Here is a 22,511-nt window from a genome sequence, read left to right as displayed (position 1 = left end):
AAAAATGATCTATTCAATATAATTATCCTTATTAAATTAACATAAATGTGATTTTTATCAAAGTATTTTTAATTGGCAAAACATTTTGATTGTGAGGCACAAGCATGGCAGCTATATTTATTTTTATTGAAGCACTTCATCAAACGTTGATTCTTTCATAGCGTATTGAACCCAATATAGTTTAAAATCCATTTACAGTTTTATGTAGAAAAAATAATTTAAAAATACATCCAGGAAACACTGAACTCTAATGCTCATAGTGGTATGCAAGTTATTAGGCACTATTATTATTGTAACCCATCAAATGATGCGAATCTATTCACAAAATAACAGCATTAACTAAAGTGAAAATGAATTACTTCACACAATACTGTCTTACCCATAACTTGGTGTAGATGAATGGCTATTTATACAAATTATTTAGAGGCATAGAATATTTTCTCAAAGATTCAAACCACAATTACAGAAACAGGACAAGTGTTGCTTGAAGTACAAGATGGAATCGGCATTCAAAATAGAATTGATAGCAGTGTGACCAATTTTTCAGTTAAACAGTTTTTTTCATGATAAGGGTAAATTGCATTGCAGTTGTTTTGCCTAAAAAGAGCATCAATTGTTTCCACTCTCTTAACTGATAGTAACATAATACACTTATAAATAAAACCCGCCTGCAAAGGCACTGACACACGGCCACTTTAACATTGATCTTAACAGTCTGACACTCTCTGAAACCACCAAACCTTCTGCCCTTGGTCGGTGTCCCAAACACCATTCAATTTTAGATAGAATTAGCTTTTTCTTGGGCTGATTGTCTTTCCTGCAATAAGAAATCCAAGCCTAACTGTGATAAAAATGGTGAATCAGTTCTTCGATCAGTAGTAAATGGAACACCAACACTTTTAAACCACAGATAAGATGAAAATAAAAGAAGCAAAGTGTCTAGATCTTCGTTTGCTTGACGTCTGCGTTCTCGCTGTGTACGTACGCCGCATTGTCTATCGCTGTCATTTCAAGCTCTTTCTTTTTCTTATCTTCTGGCTCGAGCTCCATAAATTGAGCCTCGATTTGTGTCGGGTCGATGTAGGTGTAGAAGTAAGCCATGATGGCAAAGATGACACTCACGGCCACCAGGAGCGACGCGAACAGCAGGTATTCCGCCCACTGGAATGACACATACATTCCCATGAGCTCGTAGCAACACGGATGCCAACAGAAGTGACTTTTGACTAGGATTTTATAATAAATGAATACAAAGTAGTGGTATACCTGATCTGGAAGTGAGCCGGCCTCAGCCACGATGAGCACGATGATGTTCCCCACAGCAACAGTCAACAGCCAACCAGCCTGGAGGACTGACTTCATATTGCTTGGTGCCTAAAAGGGAGGACAGCCAAGTTATGAGACATAATGTAAAAATTCAAGTGTTTCTCAATATCGAGAGTTCCAGAGAGCACTCCATACCTGTGAATAGGAGAAGTCCAGACCGGTGACAGAGAAGACCACTTCTCCACAGGTCATCAAAAAGTACTGAATGATCTGCCAGGCCATGTGGATGCCGTTCGGCTCGATCTCCTGCACTGCTTTAATGCTCTCGTGACACTGCACACATTCAGACATGGCTGCTTTATTTACACTCTCGAGATGAACAACAAATCAAAACATTGCTAGATCTGCTACTTCACTATAGGTACAGTAAGACAACAGTAGTTTAACGCAGTGCTTCTCAACCTTTTGGACCTGAAGGCCCCTCATAATCCAACACAATATTTACTCTGGTATTTCTGCTGTAATTATGACAAAGCTGCTTGTTTCCAAGTTTTTTTTTGTGTGTGTGTGTGTGCGCACGCATTTATGTATATATGTGTAATTATCCACAATAAATTTTGTGATTACAAAAAAAAAAAGATCCAAATTCTAAAATAGATAAGATTGCAGTTTACATCTTGATTGTATGTTTTAGAATTCCAATTAAGTTGTAATATTTTAATATATCAATAATATTAATATACATTTTATTTATAATAATATATTTAAGTCATCCTGCAGCCTCCTTAAAAGTTAGCTCACATACATATTATATGTATACACAAACTTTTATGTTAGATGCGATTTGTCGATTTGACAGCACTATATACACACACCATTCAAAAGTTTGGGATCTGTACCAGGGTTTAAAAGGTTTTAAAAACACCAGGGGCTGAGCCCAAAACATCAGGGGGTGGGTAACAAGATAACATGATTCGATACAGAGAATAATGTATATTTTAGGTCTATATGCAGGGGGGCAGACTGGTTAAAAAATTCAGTCCTGGCACTGTAGCCACACCAGGCCATACTACCACACAGACACACACATTCAAATGTGAGGTAGTTAGGGGGGTTCGGGGGCCAAATTTTGATTTCTCAGACCTACATATGTGCATTTTAAGGTGTTTGAAGGCCAACATTTTTTGATAACAATAGCTTTAAAAGCATGCCAGTGGGCAGTAGCATAAATTATTTGTCAAGCAGATAACAGATTCTTAAACATGAGAATGAGGATAAATGTTGAAATGAATGATCCACACTATAAAATGGAAATGCAAAATGTTTCTGCTTATTGTTGACAATACACAATCACATATTCCAAACAGGAATGGGCTTAAATGAGAAATCTTTCAAGGATTATTTTGCATAGATGTAAACTTTTTAGCATTAAAGATTGGTTTCAGCAACTTGTTTCTTTCTTGAGTTAATCAATGTTTTTGGCACTATTAAATCAGTTCAATTAAATTTCAATTGTTCACTCATAAAGACAGTCACTTGTCACCATTACTGGCCTAATGATGCAAGTTGTGCAAACACAGACAAGCGGAGTGATAGAAACTGTGAAAAGGCTGATGCTGGTGAAATATTCGAACACATTCGAGGACCTTCTATATAGGCTACATATCAGAGTTAAATAGGAATACATTGTAATAATGTTAATCAAGCAGACTGAATCACAGCACATTATACAAAGGAAATAATACAGATCTAGACAAATTGGGTTGCTTATAGTTAAAAGAATGTCATGAACGATCATTTAGGCTAGATGTAGGCCTATTTTTCACATTTTTGGTCAAAATATTTAGTCAGTTTTGATGACTTTGCAATATTGATAAAATGTTAGAATATTAATAATGAAAATTGAGTAGGGCTACGCCAAAATGTGTAACATTTATGTAGCCTACAAAGGAATACAAAAGCCCCGACATAAAGTTTTGACGCAGCTTTAGGCCCAATCCCAATTCTATTTTATACCCCTTCGCCTACCCCTAACCCTTGCCCCTTGAAACAGAGGGTAGGGGTGAAAATATTCCCCTAAGAAATGGAATAATCCTTAATCTCCCTTTTGGTTATTTCAATACTTAATTGACAGAACACGACGTTACATGCTAGTTTATTTTGCGTGATACAGGGCACGCCGCATTTGGGTGATTGAAGAGTGCGCGCCGCGAGCAAACGGCTGGCACGACGTAAGTAAGTTAGTTTTTCTGAGTTTTACTGACATATGGCCTGACAATATCTGGTGTGACAGAAGACTGTGCGGCTACTGTCCACGCCCTGCTCTCACGGCTCGTGGACTCGTGCTGCTTGCCACTTTGCCTAATAATAATTATCAATAAATTAAAAATTTTGAGATCCGGGGCTATAAAAAAAACATGTCTAACGCATGCCTGCTGACTGCGTTATTTTTTTGAAACCGGTGCGGCGCGCGCGCCCCCGAAGTTCATCCGTGAGAAACTTGAAACCGGTGCTTGAACTTGGAATTCAGGTGACTCATTAACACTCGCGCTACTGTCCACGCCCTGCTCTCACGGCTCGTGGACTCGTGCTGCTTGCCACTTTGCCTAATAATAATTATCAATAAATTAAATTTTTTGAGATCCGGGGCTATAAAAAAACATCGTCTAACGACGCGCCTGATCTGTACGATTTTTTTTATGTTTTTAAAAAAAGTCTCTTATGCTCACCAAGGCTGCATTTACTTGATCAAAAATACAGTAAAAACAGGAATATTGTGAAATATTATTACAATAACTGAATAACTTTTCTTTTGTAATATATTTTAAAATATAATTTATTCCTGTGATGGCTAAGCTTAATTTTCTGCATCATTACTCCAGTCTTCAGTGTCGCATGATCCTTCAGAAATCATTCTAATATGCGAAATTGCTTCTCAAGAAACGTCTCGGTTACGTCGGATGACGACGATTGGGGTTTCGCTTAGAAGCCTATCACCTTCGAGTATATAAAACGAGCCAATGGCAATGAAATGCCATGGGTCTGTGGAATTTGCATAGCGTAACTCCGCCCGCCGCAGGGGGTATATAAGGAAGTACGCTGGCACAATGCAGATATGTCTTCGCTGAGGAGCCGAGACTAGCCCCAGGCGTTTTTCAGCGGTACAGCGGAAGTGGCAGGAAGACGTAACGTCTCCGTTCCCACTCAGGGAACGAGGGTTACATCCGTAACCGAGACGTTCCCTTTCGTGGTCACTCCGAGTTACGTCGGATGACGACGATTGGGGTTCCAGTCTAATCACGCCACCTCGGCTGTCTTCCAGTGCCCTGCGTAAGTCTGAGCTCCCTGTTGTGAGACTAGCACGAACGAAGGAGTCCTACTTAACACAGGGATACCAAGGTACACTGGGAAGCATATCTCCAGAGAGAAATATGCAATTATGCCCAGCCATTGATGGGGGGGACTTAGAATACACATATGACCCAGAGGGCTGCATATGGAAAATCACTGGGGTGTCCAGCCGCAGGTGGAATTTTAAACCCCAGGGGTGGCAAGGTGGCTTGCCAAGGGAAAGACACACGCTCACAAGGAGACTTACAGTGGAATACACATGTGGGGGTCGCCCAGAGGGGGAACCATGCACATGGAGGCACCTAGTCAAGCGCAAAAGCTGCGTTATGGCAGATTGGCATAACTCAGGCGTTGACGTAACCAGTGCTGGAGGAAACTCAGAGCTTATCAGACTCACCTGAGAGAAATATCGCACGTATCCCGTCCGTGGAGAGGAATGGCGAGCAAGCGAAGACACCTGAGCAGAATCTAGCACCGGCTGGTTGAAGCGAGTACATGAGAAGAAACTGGCTCTACTCGGAGATTATAGAATCTCGCGAATGTGTTGGGTGTCGCCCAGCCTGCAGCTCTACAAATGTCTGTTAGCGAGGCGCCATGCGCTAGAGCCCAAGAGGAAGCCACACTACGTGTGGTGTGGGCTTTCACACCAAGGGGGCACGGACGACCTTGCTGCTGGTATGCCAAAGCAATGGTATCCACTATCCAGTGGGATAACCTTTGCTTTGAGAGAGCCTTTCCCTTCAGCTTCCCACCATGACAGACAAAGAGCTGGTCTGAGGTCCTGAAACACCGCGTTCTGTCTACGTAAGCACGGAGGGCGCGTACTGGACAGAGCAGTGCCAAGGCTGGGTCTGCCTCCTCCAAGAGCAGCGCTTGCAGGTTCACTACCTGGTCTCGAAAGGGTGTGGTAGGAACCTTGGGCACGTATCCAAGCCGGGGTCTCAGGATCACGTGAGAGTTAGCCGGCCCGAATTCCAGGCACGCTTCGTCAACCGAAAATACCTGCAGGTCCCCTACCCTCTTGATGGAGGCCAATGCAACCAGGAGCGCTGTCTTCATTGACAGGAACTTAAGCTCCACTGACTGTAAAGGCTCAAATGGAGCACTCTGCAGGGCAGTTAGAACCACTGAGAGGTCCCAAGAGGGTACGAAGGGAGGACGAGGAGGATTTAGTCTCCTCGCTCCCCTCAGGAACCTGACGATCAGGTCGTGCCTTCCCAGAGACTTACCATCAACTGCTTCGTGATGTGCGGCAATGGCGGCAACATACACTTTCAGGGTGGAGGGAGACAGCCTTCGCTCCAACCCTTCTTGCAGGAAGGAAAGCACGACACTGATCGGGCATTTCGTGGGTTCTTGATGTTTAGAAGAACACCAGTTGACGAAGAGGTTCCACTTCAACGCATAGGCATGTCTCGTGGACGATGCTCTAGCGGAAGTGATGGTAGCCACCACCGCAGGTGGTAGGGTACTCAAACCTGCCTCGTCCCGTCCAGGAGCCACACATGGAGGTTCCAAAGATCGGGACGAGGGTGCCATAAGGTGCCCCGTCCCTGAGAAAGGAGGTCCTTCCTCAGAGGAATTGGCCAGGGAGGTGCTGTCGCGAGGAGTACTAGTTCGGAGAACCAGGTCCGGTTGGGCCAATACGGGGCAACCAAAATGACCTGCTCCTCGTCCTCCCTGATCTTGCGCAAGGTCTGCGCAAGAAGGCTCACTGGGGGAAACGCATACTTGCGTAGGCCCCGCGGCCAGCGCCAGTGCATCCGTGCCGAGCGTGCCCTCGGTCAGGGAGTAAAACAGGTCGCAATGGGACGAGTCGTGGGAGGCAAACAGGTCTACCTGTGCGTCGCCGAACTGATCCCAAATCAGCTGGGCCGTCTGGGGATGGAGTCGCCATTCTCCAGCGAGAGGCCGAGACAGCTCGAGACAGCTCGTCGGCCGCCTGGTTCAGGTGTCCCGGGATATAAATGGCTCGAAGCGACCTCAGATGCTTCTGACTCCATATGAGGAGGTGGCGAGCGAGTTGCGACATACGGCGGGAGCGTAGACCACCCTGGTGGTTGATGTACGCTACTGTTGCGGTATTGTCTGATCGGACTAGTACGTGCTGGCCCCTGAGCAGCGCATGGAAGCGGTGCAGGGCGAGACGTACAGCCAGCAACTCGAGGCAATTGACATGCCAAAGGCGCTGGGGTCCTGTCCAGGAGCCCGCGGCAGCATGACCATTGCACATGGCGCCCCAGCCCGTGTTGGAGGCATCTGTTGACACAACAACATGCCGGGAAACTCGTTCTAAGGGCACTCCGGCCCGTAGAAAATTGAGGTTCGCCCACGGGGTGAAGGTCTGACGGCAGGCTGGAGTCACTGGGACTCGGAGCGTGCCGTGTTGCCATGCCCACCTCGGGACTCGATCGCGAAGCCAAAGCTGAAGCGGTCTCATATGAAGCAATCCCAGCGGCGTTACTGCGGCTGCGGATGCCATATGCCCCAGGAGCCTCTGAAAAAGTTTCAGTGGAACCGCACTCTTGTCCTCGAACTGACGAAGACAAGTCAGCAGTGACTGCGCGCGCTCGCTCGTAAGCTGCGCGCACATGGCGACCGAGTCGATCTCCATACCGAGAAAAGAGATCCTCTGCACGGGGCAGAGTTTGCTCTTCTCCCAGTTGACCCGAAGGCCCAGACGGACTAGGTGCCGGAGCACTAGGTCCCTGTGTTCGCAAACCTGGACTCGAGAGTGAGCTAGGATAAGCCAGTCGTCGAGATAGTTCAGGATGCGAACCCCGTGTTCCCGAAGGGGAACAAGGGCTGCCTCGACGACCTTCGTAAAGACGCGAGGAGACAGGGCTAGCCCGAAAGGGAGAACCGCGTACTGGTATGCCTGCCCCTCGAAAGCAAACCGTAGAAACGGTCTGTGTCGAGGTAAAATGGAGACATGGAAGTAGGCGTCCTTCAGGTCGATCGCTGCAAACCAATCCTGCGGCCGCACACACTGGAGGATGTGTTTGGCCGTTAGCATCTTGAACGGCAGCCTGTGAAGGGAGCGGTTCAAGACGCGCAGGTCGAGGATTGGCCGTAACCCACCGGACTTCTTGGGTACAATGAAGTAAGGGCTGTAGAAGCCGGACTTCATTTCGGCTGGAGGGACAATCTCGATCGCACCCTTCGCCAGCAGGGTGACGACCTCCGCTCTCATGACAGGGGCATTGCCACCGACCATAGTGAAGCGGACTCCGCTGAAGCGGGGAGGAGATCGCGCGAACTGAATCGCGTAGCCGAGCCTGATGGTTCTCGCGACCCAGCGGGACAGTCTGGGAAGCTCTAGCCAGGCCTCCAGAAAGTGCACCAGCGGGGTCATACGAACCACAGACGTACCGTCGGTGGGGCAGCGAGGCGGAATGACCGGCCCCGGCGAGGGTGGCATCGCGGCCCTGTGCGGGGGCACGGTCATTAACCGCGTCCTGCCAGAGGAGGCCAGGGGAGGGCGCGCGTCCCACGGGGGCGTGCTCTGGCAGGGGTCTGGCGACAGAGGGGGATGAGAGGAGCGTGGCCCGTGGGCGGCGCGTGCTGTCATCCCAGACCTCTGGGACAGAGGAGGGCGGCAGTGGCGGGACCCGAGGGTGGCGCGCACTGCGGCCCTCTGGCTCTGTAGGCTCAGGATTGGGGATTTCGATTCTTTCTTTAACCACATTAGGGTGCTGCCCGTCGTGGGACGAGCAGCGGGGAGTGGAGAACAAAAGATTCTCCCCCGGCCCTCCACCGGGGGAAGGAGTGGCCCTGCTACCACCTCCTGTAGAGAAAAGAAAGCCAATCCTGAGCTGCCCGTCTCAGGAGCGCCGCTTAGCCTGGCGTTTAGCGGGCTGCGGGGCTGGAGAGGGCTGTGGCGCCTTCCTACGGCTTCCTCCACGACGCGGCCCAGATGAAGGCTGCTGCTGGGGCCGTGCGGGAGGGGCGGGAGCCGCGGGAGGGCGCCCTCGGCGGCGAGCAGGCTGAGGATTCTGTACCGACGGCTGAGCAGCAGAGCGTCGGGGCAGAATGTGCTTAATCGCCTCAGTCTGCTTCTGAGCAGTCGAGAACTGTTGGGCAAAGTCCTCGACTGCACCGCCGAAAAGGCCGGCCTGGGATATGGGAGCGTCAAGCAGACGAGTCCGCTCGGGCTCACGCATATCAGCCAGGTTCAGCCAGAGATGTCTCTCCTGGACCACAGCTGTGGACATCACCAAACCCAGGGAGCGCGCGGTCACCTTCGTCGCCCGGAGAGCGAGGTCGGTGGCGGCGCGCAGCTCATCGAAGAGCCCTGGGTCTGTCCTACCCTCGTGCATGTCACGAAGCATCTTGGCCTGGTAGACCTGTAAGATGGCCATGGCATGCAAAGAGGCAGCTGCCTGTCCCGCCGCTCTGTAAGATTTCGCCACCATGGTAGACGAGAATCTACAGGCTTTGGACGGGTGCTTAGGATCACCACGTGATGAAGCGCTTGTCGGACACAGCTGCATCGCGACAGAACGTTCAACCGTGGGAATCCCAGTGTACCCACAAGCATCAGCTCTATCGAGGGGAGGAAAGGCGGAGAAAGCCGACGAACGATCACGGGAAGACATGGGAGCCTTCCAGGACCGCGTGACTTCCTCATGCACTTCCGGGAAGAATGGTATTGGGGTTGGGCGGCGACGGGTGTCAGCGGCCGCTCCCAAAAACCAATCATCCAGCCGCGAGCGCACTGGATCAGGTGGCGGGGACCACTCAATACCAATGGCCGCGGCTGCCCGGGAAAGCATGGCGGTCAGCTCGGGATCAGACTCGGGCAATGCTGGCACGCCCGAGGGCGGCAACACAGCCGAATCCTCACTTCCCGAGGACTCGCGCCCACCTTGTGATGCAGCGATTGACATAGTATCTTCCTCTGGAGCTCCAAACGAGACGCGCTGGGGCTCCGAAGAGGGACCAGCGGTCTCAGTTTGAACACTTGCGGGTGCTGATGCTGGAGAGGGGTGTGTGGACCGTGTCGGCGGTATGTCCCACACAGTCACCCTCAGGTCACCCCGGCCACCAGCCGAAGTACTAGCCCTCTCGGGACCAGTAGATCGGGGTGTGGGTAGGGGGACTCTCGCTCTAGTGAGCTCATTGAGTCTCGACCGCAGCATAGAGATGGTCATGTTCCCGCAGTGGGAACATGAGTCATCCACGAACGCTGCTTTAGCGTGATCAACGCCCAAACACGCTAAGCAGCGATCGTGCCCATCAGAGAAAAATATCTCGCCACCGCAACCAGAAGTGCACGGGCGAGGCATCTTTAAAAAGACGTGCCACGTGCAATGCTCTTTTTGTGAGAGGAAAAACTCCGCGGATGCTGAAGCGAACAGGGAGAAACACACTATCTGTCAGATCACTGACAAGATCAGCAGGGTAGTGAGCACTCGCTGAAATCGCCGTCACACCAACACCGGAGAGTTCGCTCGTCTCGAAGGTAAGAGAAGACTAACTCAGAATATTTGGCTTGCAGGAGTGGAGAAGTTCTCGGCTCCGAAGCGAAAACATATCTGCATTGTGCCAGCGTACTTCCTTATATACCCCCTGCGGCGGGCGGAGTTACGCTATGCAAATTCCGCAGACCCATGGCATTTCATTGCCATTGGCTCGTTTTATATACTCGAAGGTGATAGGCTTCTAAGCGAAACCCCAATCGTCGTCATCCGACGTAACTCGGAGTGACCACGAAAGGGAACATTTATTATTATTATAAATGTTTTTTAGAATTCTTTGATAAATAGAAAGTTCCAAAGAACAGCATTTATCTGAAATATAAATATTTTGCATAATAAATGTCTTTAGTGTCTGTTTTGATCAATTTAATGCTATGCTAAATAAAAGTTAATAAAAAAATAAAAATACTCACTGACTCCAAACTTTTGAACGGTAGTGTACAATGTTACAAAAGCTGTCTATTTCAGATAAACACTGTTCTTTTGAACTTTCTATTCACTGTTGTTCTGGACCCCATTGACTTTCATTCTAAGGCCAAAAACAGTTGACTTCAAAATATCTTTTGTGATCTGCAGAAGAACTAAATAATTGCTTCTACTGCTCTCCTCATTTGTGAGCCACTTTGGATAAAAGCATCTGCTAAATGTAAAAGCAAAAAAAACTAAATGGCAGAATTTTCATATATGGATGAACTATTTCTAGTCCTAATCATTCCTACTAGTGTTCACACTATAATCTGTGGCTGTAAAATTGTGACTCACGGTGTCCCCAAAACTGAAGTTGCTGGGGATCAGGACTGTGTAGGAGCTTCCAAAGCCCAGATGCATGATGTATGAGCACTTCAGTCCATCTACGTTCACAATAGTAAAGCTGGTTCTGGAAGGGGACATCAAATCAATGAAGAAAAGCAGCCAAGCAACTTGTTTGCCCTGCAATTTTATATGTACGACAGCTATTGTGTATGTTATATATTTGTACACAGCAGCACGTACTTGCCATGGGAAACCATGAAGTATTCTGATCCTTCCAAGGGAGAAAGTGAAGCCAGCTCATCCGACTTTGTGACGTTCAGCTGAGTACTAAAGCCATTCACAAACCTAGAACATATGTTTGCTGTTAATAAATTTGAATTAGCCACTAATTTTCAATATTAAAAAATTATTCAAAATGCACTAAACCTGATGGCATTCAAGCCTTGGCTCGGTTTCTCACGTGTGTCATTGAGCTGTGAATGAAAATAAAGGGTTGATTAGAATACATGAACATAACGCCACAGTTATAACTACTGTCCTCGTGATATTAAAACAACAAAAATAGTCAACAGATATGCAAGGAAATACCAAGATTAGCACTTACAGTCGCAAACAATCCACGAGCGTCTATTAAAACGGTGTGCCTCATGTCCTTCAGGAAAGAACTTGTAGTGTTTATTCCTCCAACAGAGACTGCAACGTTCATAGCGTCAAGTGTCATGTATTCAATTGAGGCCTGGGGGAGCACAACAACATAAAAGAGTTTGCAAGATGTTCATGTACAGTTTAAATACAGAGCTATACTGTAAAAAATAACTGTTGGTTTAACTTAAAGTAAGTTACCTGGTTGCCTTAAAGTTTTGAGTTCATTGAAATAAAAAATTTGAGTTAATACAAAGAAGGAGATTGGTTTAATCAACAGAATCTCAAAATATTACGTTATCTGAACCACATTAATTATCTAAGTTGATTTGACAAAAGAAAAAAAGTTGTGAATTCTTATTTTTATGAAAACCAACAGATCGCAAGTTTTATTTTTGAAATATTGGGACATATTTTATTGTGTTTTTGAAACACAGTCTCTTATGCTCACCAAGGCTGCATTTATTTGTTCAAAAATACAATAAAACAGTTATATTGTGAAATATTATTGCATTATTTAAAATAAATGTTTTCTATTTGAATATATTTTAAAATGTCATTTATTCCTGCGATGACAAAGCTGAATTTTCAGCATCATTACTCCAGTCTTCAGTGTCACATGATCCTTCAGAAATCAGTCTAATATGCTGATTCGCTGCTCGAGAAACTTTTCTTATTATTATCTATTTAGAAAAATAGATATTTTTATGGAAACAATTTGTCATGAATAAAACGTTTTATATGAAATGTAATGTAAATATAAAACATAATTTAAAAGAAAATGTTAAAGTCTTGTAAAATACATCCTTGTTGAATAAAACTAATAATTTCCTAGAAAAAGAAAATGTTTCTGACCCCAAACATTTGAACAGTAGTGTATGAATAATATCATTTAAAATATATATATTTTTTTAAATATCACATATTTTATTCAAAATGATTGTAGTGTGAACCATAACAAACAATTGTGACTCTAATAAAGTTTAGTGTACTTGGTATTTTGTGTCAAATTACAAAAAGAAATTGTATTTAATTGTATATATTTGTGATACATAACACTGTGAGACAAAGTAAGCTGTTTTTTTCCAAAAAAATATAAAAATGTAAATGTTCTTTCCACCACAGAACACAACTGAATAAATAATTTAAGATGTGGTGGAAATGACACTATGGTCTGAATTTTTATTTAGTATGGAAAAATATAAAAATGACATTTCCCCTGTGATGTTTGCATATTAGGCATGACAGTAGATTCATTAAGAAATACTAGTAAGAGTGTAAAAAGTTTCTGAGTTGTCTAAGAGACTATAGTGCCAAAATTCCCATAGTTTAAGAGACACACATTGACCCATATTTTACTTTCTTTTAATTCTGGTTTTCAAATTCTTTCAAACACTGTTTGGTTCAATTTGATGTGCAATTGTGTGGACTTACATCAAAACCAGGAACATCAAATGGTTTTTGTCCCTCCACTATAACAGGCAGAGATGTGTTCTCCAAGTTCAGGAACTTCACCTGGGTTTCAGAGCTTGATGGGAACTTGGGGATTGTTCTCTGTTGGATTACGAGACATTGGTTTTCTTAGCAGGGAACAAACAGAATATCAAATGCTTTGTGATGATTATAGTGCCAGAAAGATAAGGCATAAATCGAACCAATAAGCATGAAGCACCAATAACAATCTTCAAGCTAAACAAGGCATCAGGTTTTGCGTGTGAGATGTTATTGCAATATTTCTGCTAAGGATCTGTTGGATACTTACGTCAATTTGAATCTGCAAAAGAGCAGCAGCCACAAACGCCAACGCCGCAAGTATCATACCGACAGTCATCCTCCGCAGGGGCCTGGAAATAACGTCAAATCACACAATCACATAACATGTCGTGTCGCAATCACAAACGCAACTTCAATACCAGTTTCCCAGTACTTACGTGAAGTTAATATGGCACTTTTTGATTAGTGGGTAAATTGCAGAGTCCATGATCGGCACCATAATCACAATCAGCACGGGATTCACGATCTGCACCAGAACACAAATCATCACATCAGTGTGAGTACAAATGCACTATTAGAATATAGAATATTAGAATATATACTATATAAGTGATGGCTGCTAAAAATTCAGCTTTGACATCACAGAAATAAATTAAATTTAGTTCATAATAATATTTCACAATATTACAATATTTACTGTATTTTTGATCAAGTAATTAAAAAAAATAAGTACAATGTAATATCATCACATATTATGCTGATCATTTTTATATCCTGTTAATCAGGACGAAATGATAGTAAAACACAAGTATAAACACAAAACAAAGGGATTAGCATAAATCGGCCTCACCTGCATCTGATCTGGCTGAATTATAAATGCTCCCTATAAGGACAGAGAGAGAAAGAATAATATAAAATATTGCAATATAACTGCACTGATATGTGCATTTTAGTTTCCTTTAAAACAATTGAAATGCAAAGCTTTTTCGAACTTACAAAGTTACCGTCCATAGTGGTGGCCTGAAGAGTCCAACGGGAGCCCTGGAAAGACAACACGGCTAACATTTAACATCAAGCCGGAAAACAGATGAGTGTTTGTGTAAGAACACATTGAGTATGGCATTTGTAGCATCATTGTGTGTTTGTGCACTGACCTGCTGGTCAAATAAAGCCCAGAACATTGGCAGAGGAATATAGAGGAACAGCACCTTCAATACCATCTTCACCTGAGCAATCAGGAGTTTCTGTAAAGAAGCAGAGACAGTGTCTCATTACATCAGGATATCGGTCAAGGTCTTCATTATGTCTGTGTGGACATCTTCCTGCATATTGTCTGTGTGATGTTATGTAACGTACATCATATTTCTCATCCGCCCAGTCCATCCAGTGCTCTCTCTTTGGGTACTGCTTACTGCGGTGTCTAAAACGGTTTTTAACTGCAAACTGTAGAAGAAAACAAAAACAACAATCATCTAGTTAGACTGGATGGTCCTTTCCCATGTGACGTGATGTTGCATACCACAACAATTACACATGTAAGGGATAAACCGTGGATTATCCCACTTATACTATGGTCATTTGCCAGCATTGACAACTCAAAGCTGTTACTGATGTTTGGAGCGCAATATTTGACAGGAAGGGTAAAGCTGATGGTTATTTTTCATCAGTTACGGCTTGTTAGATCTAGCATTCTGCCCACTTTGAATCATAGAGATAAAGTAGTGCGTAAGATTTCATTTATTGGAATGAATGAATAATAGCATTTATTTAAATGAACTAGAGAGGTATAAGCGGGATAATCCACGGCTAGCTGTGGATTAATGCACTTCGTGGTTGTGAATATATATATGCGCACACACACACACACACACACACACACACACACACACACACACACACACACACACACACACACACACACACACACACACATATATATGCACATATATATATATATCTCACATATACATATATACAAATCTCTCTCTCTCTCTCTCTCTCTATATATATATATATAGACATACATATGCACACATACATATGCACTTTTTTTTAAGTTCACTGACTGAATGTTTGGCATTAACTGCCGGTGGTGCCATTACTGATTGGTGTTTATCAAACATATGAGTTACATAGGGCAAGATTTACTAAACAAGGCAAATTAGAAAATTGTGACGACGCACAAATTAAAGAACACAGAGGCAGTCAGATCATTTCCATAATGACCAACACAATCTTGGTAAGACAACGCAAATTATTGTCTGGTTTATGACATGCTTTTTTGGGGCATTAAATAATGGCGCAAATACCAGTAAATTGACTAGCGCAAACCTTAGTAAATCACTTTGCATACTCTCCTCCCATTAATGTTGTGTCTGAAAGAGAATTAGAAAATTCTCTATGGGCCAGATAGAGGTCAGCCGCAAAAATGACCCTGTCCAAGCCTTTTCAGTGCTAATTTTTCACTGCGCGTCTTTAATAAATACTGACAATCGTTTTTTTAACGCCAAAAGAGGGTTTGAAATTCAATGCACTGATGTTTGCCTATAAGAAAACCACAGGTTCTGCACCAAATATCCCTAAACTCGCTAGTTCAGATTTATGCGCCCTCTAAGCTTTTTTTTATAATAATAATAATAAAAAAAGGAATAAAAATAACTTATGTGTTCTGTGCTAGACTAACTGAGACTTGTTACAGCACTTGTATACTGCTCCCTCTTGCTGGTCTGATTGCTTTGGATAAAAGCGTCTGCTAAATGATTAAGTGTAAATGTAAATGTTTGCAGGCCACTAAATCTGGCCCATAATCTCTTAATGGAATGTGAACTGTAATTGAGAAGTCTCATTTGATCACACATTTTTCCAAAAACTTTAACACTATTTCTTCAAGTAAATATAACGCTGTCGGTGCTCTTACTCCAATGCATTTCATGACTTGTAGTAGGATGTTGCCCTTGGGGGATTCCATGATGTACATGCTATGGCCTGCGACGAACGCAACTGCACAGAGAGAAAGAGAGAATAACTTCAGTCGCTCAAGGCTGCCATCGAGTGGTCATACATGGTATTGCACATGTCAACATAAATCAGAGTAATTGAAACCTGCTGTAACTTACCAAGAGCAACCACCATGAGAGCTGCAGGGACCCCAAACGCCAGCGGGAAACAGCTCCGCTTTGAGTAGATACCACAGTCCTGAGCTGAAAAACACAACAAATATACACAAACACAATATAGATTGTTCTATGTGTATTTACCAATGCACCATGAAAAATTTAACAACAAATATAAAAAAAATGCTATTCTGATTTGAACAAAATACATACATCTCAGAATTGGTGTGATGAGAGTGGAGAGAAGACTGCCAGCGTTAATGGACAGGTAAAATATGGAAAAGAAAGTACTTCTTTGTTTTTCCTGAAATAAAATAAAAATAATTATTAATATCAAATATACATAGGCTACATTCAGTCCTTTGTTAAGAGTTTTTATGCTCAACAAGGCTGCATTTATTTGATTAAAAATACAGTAAAAACAGTACTATTCAGAGTTATTATTACAAGTTAAAATAACTTTTTACTATTTTAATATATATTTTAAAATGTAATTTATTCCTGTGATGACAAAGCTCCAGTCTTCAGTGTCACATGATCCTTCATAAATCAATCTAATATCCTGATTTGGTGCTCAAGAAACATTTCCTATTATTATCAATATCGAAAAATGTTGTGCAGCTTAATATTTTGTGGAAACCCTGATATACTTTTTAAGGATTTTTTGATAAATAGAACAGCATTTATTTAAAAAATAAGTCTTTACCGTCCCTTTTGATCAGTGCATCCTTGCAGAATAAAAGTACACTGTATGCCCGAATAAATTGGCAAAAAACCCCCAAAAATTAGGTAATCACTTACATCAACATTTTTAAGTTAAGAAATTTAAAGCAGGACTTGCAGATTTTTATTTTTGTACTCATACATTTGAATTACTCGAAATACTTGAAAAATTTGAGTATGCTAATTCATGCATTTAACTGATCATAATCTCAATTTAAATATTTTTAGTAGTGGAAATTTAGCTTTAATTGGCTATTTCAATAAATGCTAACTTGCTAATTGGTAACACAATGCTTTGATAGCATTATCATAGCATAGCAATTACTGAATGAGTATGGCAATATTAAATATTTACCATATCATGCTCCACTTGTCACTGTGATGTAACCCTCCAAAAACCCATAATTACAAAAACTCTTCTAAATTAGCATAGCAAAACAATAAACACTACTAAATCTCCCACTTAACATTAATCTTGCAACAAAAAAAAAAGATTATATAACTCTTAAATTTAGTATTACTCTCCCTTTTGAGTGTCATGGCAAAGCATGCTGGAAAATGCTCAGCCCAGTTTCAGTTAAATTTAAGCTTGTCAAAATATAAAGAAACAAGTTTATAAAATTCTAAACAATGAAACAATTCAGATTACTTAAAAAGTGTCAGTGAACTCAAAAGAAAAGATACATTCTAAATACTCACAAAAGTTAATTTGATTGAACTAATTTGTTTAATTTAAGTTTGCCCTACTCAAACCAATTAATTGAGTGTTAGTGTTTACAGTGTATTCATTTCTTTCAAACAACAATAATTCTGAAATTTTTCAGTGTTGGAAAAGCACCTCAGAAATGTGCACTGCCTGAAAACATGCAAGCGTGTGTGAAACAAAATGTTACAATATGAGGAATGTTGATCTATTACTGTAATAGATACATACGTTTTTCTCATACTATAACATTCGGCTTCAGTGTGTCACAGCATGTTTCACAATCTGTCCACTGGCCTTTAGACCTCACGTCCCTGTGGCAGGGGCGGAGGGGGTGTAGGAATCTACGTGTTGTCACTTCATATCTCTATTTGTTCATCTCTAACACTCAATATCAGAGACTTAACCTTGAACTGATAACAGCTGATTTACACTGACACAATGTGCTGCTGAATTCAGTTCATCCTCTTTAATAACTGATTAGGGTTGGGTGTGTGTGTGTTTGTTAAATGCATGTATATGTGTGTGTGCATAAGAGTCCACATGCCTGGTGATCTTCAAACTGATCTCCTCCAAACGCTGCCACACAGGGTTTAATGCCTCCTGTTCCCAAGGCAATGAGGATGAGTCCCAGCATGGACAAGGCACTAAGATAAGAGAGGACATTTAAATTTGCACTAAAGACACTCTGATCATGCAAATAATGTGATGAAATAAACCAACAATAACAATGTCAGTATATTTAAAAATGTGGCACCTAATAAAGAGCATGCTATTTGTTTTCTTTGGCTCATATTCACAATAATATCATCTATTTCCAAATTGTTAATGATAAAGCATGTCCCAAGCGGTATAACTCACACATGAAAGGTCATGTTTTCAGGAACACCATCTCTATCGCTATCTGTGATGTCATGGATGGCACTGACAGCCATGATCACCTGGCCAATGGTGTACACTATGGACAGGTACACGATAGTCCTGTGAAAAGTCGAGATGAGGGGTAATGTACAAATACATATCACACATAATTCTTTTGACTATGGGTACTTAGTAGGGTAGACCATGTACAGCTGGAACCGAGGGACAGTTGAAACACCTTAACTTGCACGCTCAACACTCCTTAAACGAGATATTTACTCCACATTTGCATAGTCATTTTCTAAGATGACTATCTTCTAACATCCTAAAACTTTTCCCAAAATAAACTCCATATTACTGCTTATTAATAGTTAGTAAGGTAGTTGTTAAGTTCAGGTATTTTTGTAGGAATTGGATAGGGTTAAGGGATGTAGAATATGGTCATGCAGAATAAGTACTAATTTATGTATAAGTACTAATAAACAGCTAATATCCTAGTAACATGCATGCTAATAAGCAACTGGTTAATAGTGAGAATTGGATCCTAAACTAAAGTGTTACCAAAAATTGAATTAAATTATTATGCAAATAGAGTTATTGATAATCATTTTAAATGTAATAATATTTCCATGATTGTTTTAAAATAAATGGCAGTTATTTAATTTTTAATTCCAGACTTACTATTTGCCACACAATGGGTTTTAAAATACACACACTACCATTCAAAAGTTTGTTGATGGTTAGATATTTTAACGTTTTCGAAAGAAGTTTCCTATGCTCATTTATTTGATCAAAAATACAGTAGAAATATTCTTACAATTTAAAAGAACTGTCTTCTATTTTAGTATATGTTTAAATTAATAGTTCAGCCATGAAACTCTATTCACGAATACCATTTCCCTTTATAACCTCGATTCCCTGTGCACTCTGCAAATTCTTATTCTAGCCCTCCACCTCCCCAGCACCACCTGCCTAGATCTGCAGGAAACTGCTATTACTCCAGTCACATGATCTTTCAGAAATCATTCTAATATGCTGATTTGCTGCTCAAGAAACAATTCTTATTATTATCAGAACAGCATTGTTTAAAGGAACACTCCGACTTTTTGGGACTGTAGCTTATTCACCGTATCCCCCAGAGTTAGATAAGTCCATACATACCCTTTTCATCTCCGTGCGTGTCGTACCTCTGTCTGGCGCACCCAACGCTAGCCTAGCTTAGCACAACGTCTGGAGGTAAACGGCTCCAGCTAGCATACTGCTCCCAATAAGTGTACAGTATACGGTTAGAAGATGGCTGTGTCTCATGTGACCTTGTTATTTGTACACGCTGTGACTATACAAATCACAACATGTAAAGAGGAAAATGTTGGTGTTATAATTTGTTTCTTATTGGGAGCAGTATGCTAGCTGGAGCCGTTTACCTCCAGTATTTGTGCTAAGCTAGGCTAGCGGTGGGAGTTACGACATGCACGGAGATGAGAAGGGTATGTATGGACTTATCTAACTCTGGGGGATACGGTGAATAAGCTAAAGTCCCAAAAAGTCGACGTGTTCCTTTAAAATGGAAATATTTTGTAAGAATGTAAAAGTCTTTACTTTCACTTTTGATTAATTGAATGCATCCTTGATGAATAAAAGTATTACTTTCTTTAAAAACATTTTTATTTTTATTTTTTTATCTTACTGACCACAAACTTTTGAATGCCATGTAGCTGTTTTGAAATTTTAAGCAAACTGTCCTTTACATTGATTATCATAGCTAGGGTCCTTAGAATCAAAAAGTCCCTGACTTGGTATACTGCATATTGCATTCCTAATAGGGATATTATGGTAGTACATTCTATTTTGAACATAATTCTAAAACTCACTTGAACTTGCCCAGCCACGAGTCTGCAATTATGGCCCCCATGATGGGTGTTAGGTAGCACAGAGCCACGAACGTGTGGTAGATGGTGGTGGAAAAATCATTGTCCCAACCGATAAAATACTTGAAGTACAGCACCAGCACCGCTGCAAAACAGAGAAAGGAAAGAAAAGCACAGCAAGAGATGGATGGAAAATATTAAGAAGGAAAGGAATAGAGATAGATGGAGGGAACAATGTGAGATAAGAAGAAAAAGAGTCAGCTGTGTGAGACCATCTATGCAGAATTTTGCAGGAACAAGTAAAACAGAGATGAAAGTTTACATTATTTCTGGTGTGTATGTTTTTGGTGTATTCTTACCTTTCATGCCATAGTAGGAGAATCGTTCACAGAACTCATTCACCACAATGAAAAATATACTGACAGGATATCCCAAGCAACTTGGCTACAATGAAAAAAATCACAGCTTAATTAAAATATTTCCTAATAATGTGCTCTGGCATATTAGTATTATAATAGGTTTTATATGATTAAACTATAAAAGCACAATGCTTACTAATTATGTGTTGATGTGTATATATACATGTATAATATAGAGTTCTCACCCTTTCTTTCCTCTCCTTTTTTCCCTCAATGTCTGCAGAAATTATGTAAAATGAAAATGTCATTAAAACAGTCCTAATATGGATTCAATTTGAATTGAGTTATTTCAAATGTCTTCACATTGTAACATATACTTGCACAAATTGTGCATCATCTTGTTTAAGGCAAAGAATACACACATTCACTCTTTCTTTGCTATAAATTCAGATGTACGAATCCAAAGTTAACAGGAATTATTATTATTTTGTGCCCATAAACATCCAGGTTTACTCACCTGCCATGATGACTGAGGCTGCCTTCTAGTCCTCTTGTAAAGAATATCCTTTATTATAGAGATGCACAATCACTCACACACTCACTCTCTCTCTCTCTCACATACACACTCACACTATCTGGGACAGACAGAGATGTACCCAGACGGAGACAGGTAACAAGGTTTTATAGACTCTGGACAATAAAATGTTTCCTTGGCCACCACTGGGTTAAAAAAAGATTGAGGTAAATGTTTATGACAGCATTTGTGACCTGTGACTATGTGTGTGTGAATGAGTGGGAGGAGGCAATTGAAGAACAGTTTAGTTATTTATGGCACTCTTATCAAGTTATACAGCCAATCAAATGATAGGACTTTTTGGCCTTTGTAATAAAACAGGCAAGTTAATGAGTAATTAATATACTTATTTTTTCATCATTCCAAAAAAAAAAAAAACACACACAAAAAAAAAATCTATATAAAAAAGCACTAAACATCCTTGTTATACATATATATAACAATGATGATTAGTGCTTATATATATATATTTTTTTTTTTTGTTGGTAAAATCAAAGATTTAAACATGAAACAACAAATAAAGTTATTTTTATTTTATTATATTCTTTTAAAACTCATTTCAAGTCATTTAAATACACCTTTCTGTTGTTAATATTGTATCTACCCAATAATAATTCTGTTTATCTTACAAAACCTTAAAATATGACTCCCACAAATTAAGTTTAAATGGAAGCTGATTTAAAATAATATTTAACTTTTCTATCTGAAACAGCTTGCTGAGAGCATGTTGATTAGATATGATAAATAATGCTGCCGCATCAAAACATTCCCAACAACACATCACATGATTGTTCTAAACACCCCCAATAATGCCATTTATCACGTTGTCTAGACTCGAGAAATCCCCATAACATAGACAAACGCAGCCGCTGCATACACAAGTCCCATTTACATTATGGGATTTACTGACTGCTAAGTTAGAGTAATGTGAATGACACTTTCACAAAGCACACGGTCAGCTGTTAAACAATGTTGAAATGGCGTGCATAAGCTAAGTGCACTGAAAAGCAGACGATAACCTGGACATGAAGACTCACATTAGATGAAAGGTGTTTGGAGATGTCTAATTCATTGGAAGAGAGAAGTAAACAAACTGCCCTCATCCACACAGAGATGTTGCTGCGATACAATGGTGACAATGCTGGAGAGGGGGCAGGGGCAGTTCGGCACGAGCGACTGTGTGTGTAGATTGAGAGCAAGTCAGCAGGTTTTATTCAGAATGCACTTTAAAAAGCTAAATTAAATCTTATACTGCGTCAAAATTCTCTATCTCTTTTGAACAATATATAACGTATGGGTGGCAACAATCACATATAACAGCATA

General features: G+C 41.5%; 1 protein-coding gene across 1 annotated transcript; it reads right to left on the bottom strand.

Annotated features, from left to right (window-relative positions):
* Positions 1-103: 103 nt before the first annotated feature.
* On the bottom strand, positions 104-21,283 carry slc15a1b (solute carrier family 15 member 1b). The gene is made up of 23 exons (XM_082136824.1): positions 21,131-21,283; positions 20,859-20,890; positions 20,614-20,698; positions 20,258-20,399; positions 18,387-18,506; positions 18,073-18,172; positions 16,313-16,403; positions 16,103-16,186; positions 15,904-15,986; positions 14,343-14,429; positions 14,141-14,230; positions 13,983-14,027; positions 13,837-13,869; positions 13,424-13,512; positions 13,255-13,336; positions 12,927-13,046; positions 11,455-11,586; positions 11,277-11,323; positions 11,091-11,195; positions 10,860-10,974; positions 1,462-1,599; positions 1,267-1,374; positions 104-1,161 (listed from the first exon to the last, which is right to left on the bottom strand). The coding sequence occupies exons 1-23, from the start codon at positions 21,135-21,137 to the stop codon at positions 940-942; spliced, it is 2,157 nt and encodes a 718-aa protein (XP_081992950.1). The 5' UTR covers positions 21,138-21,283; the 3' UTR covers positions 104-939.
* Positions 21,284-22,511: the final 1,228 nt, after the last annotated feature.

Source organism: Leuciscus leuciscus (assembly GCF_965113295.1).
Source record: "Leuciscus leuciscus genome assembly, chromosome: 14".
NCBI lineage: Eukaryota > Metazoa > Chordata > Actinopteri > Cypriniformes > Leuciscidae > Leuciscus > Leuciscus leuciscus.
Note: the sequence above shows the minus strand (reverse complement) of the source record. Positions and strands in the feature narration are given on the sequence as shown.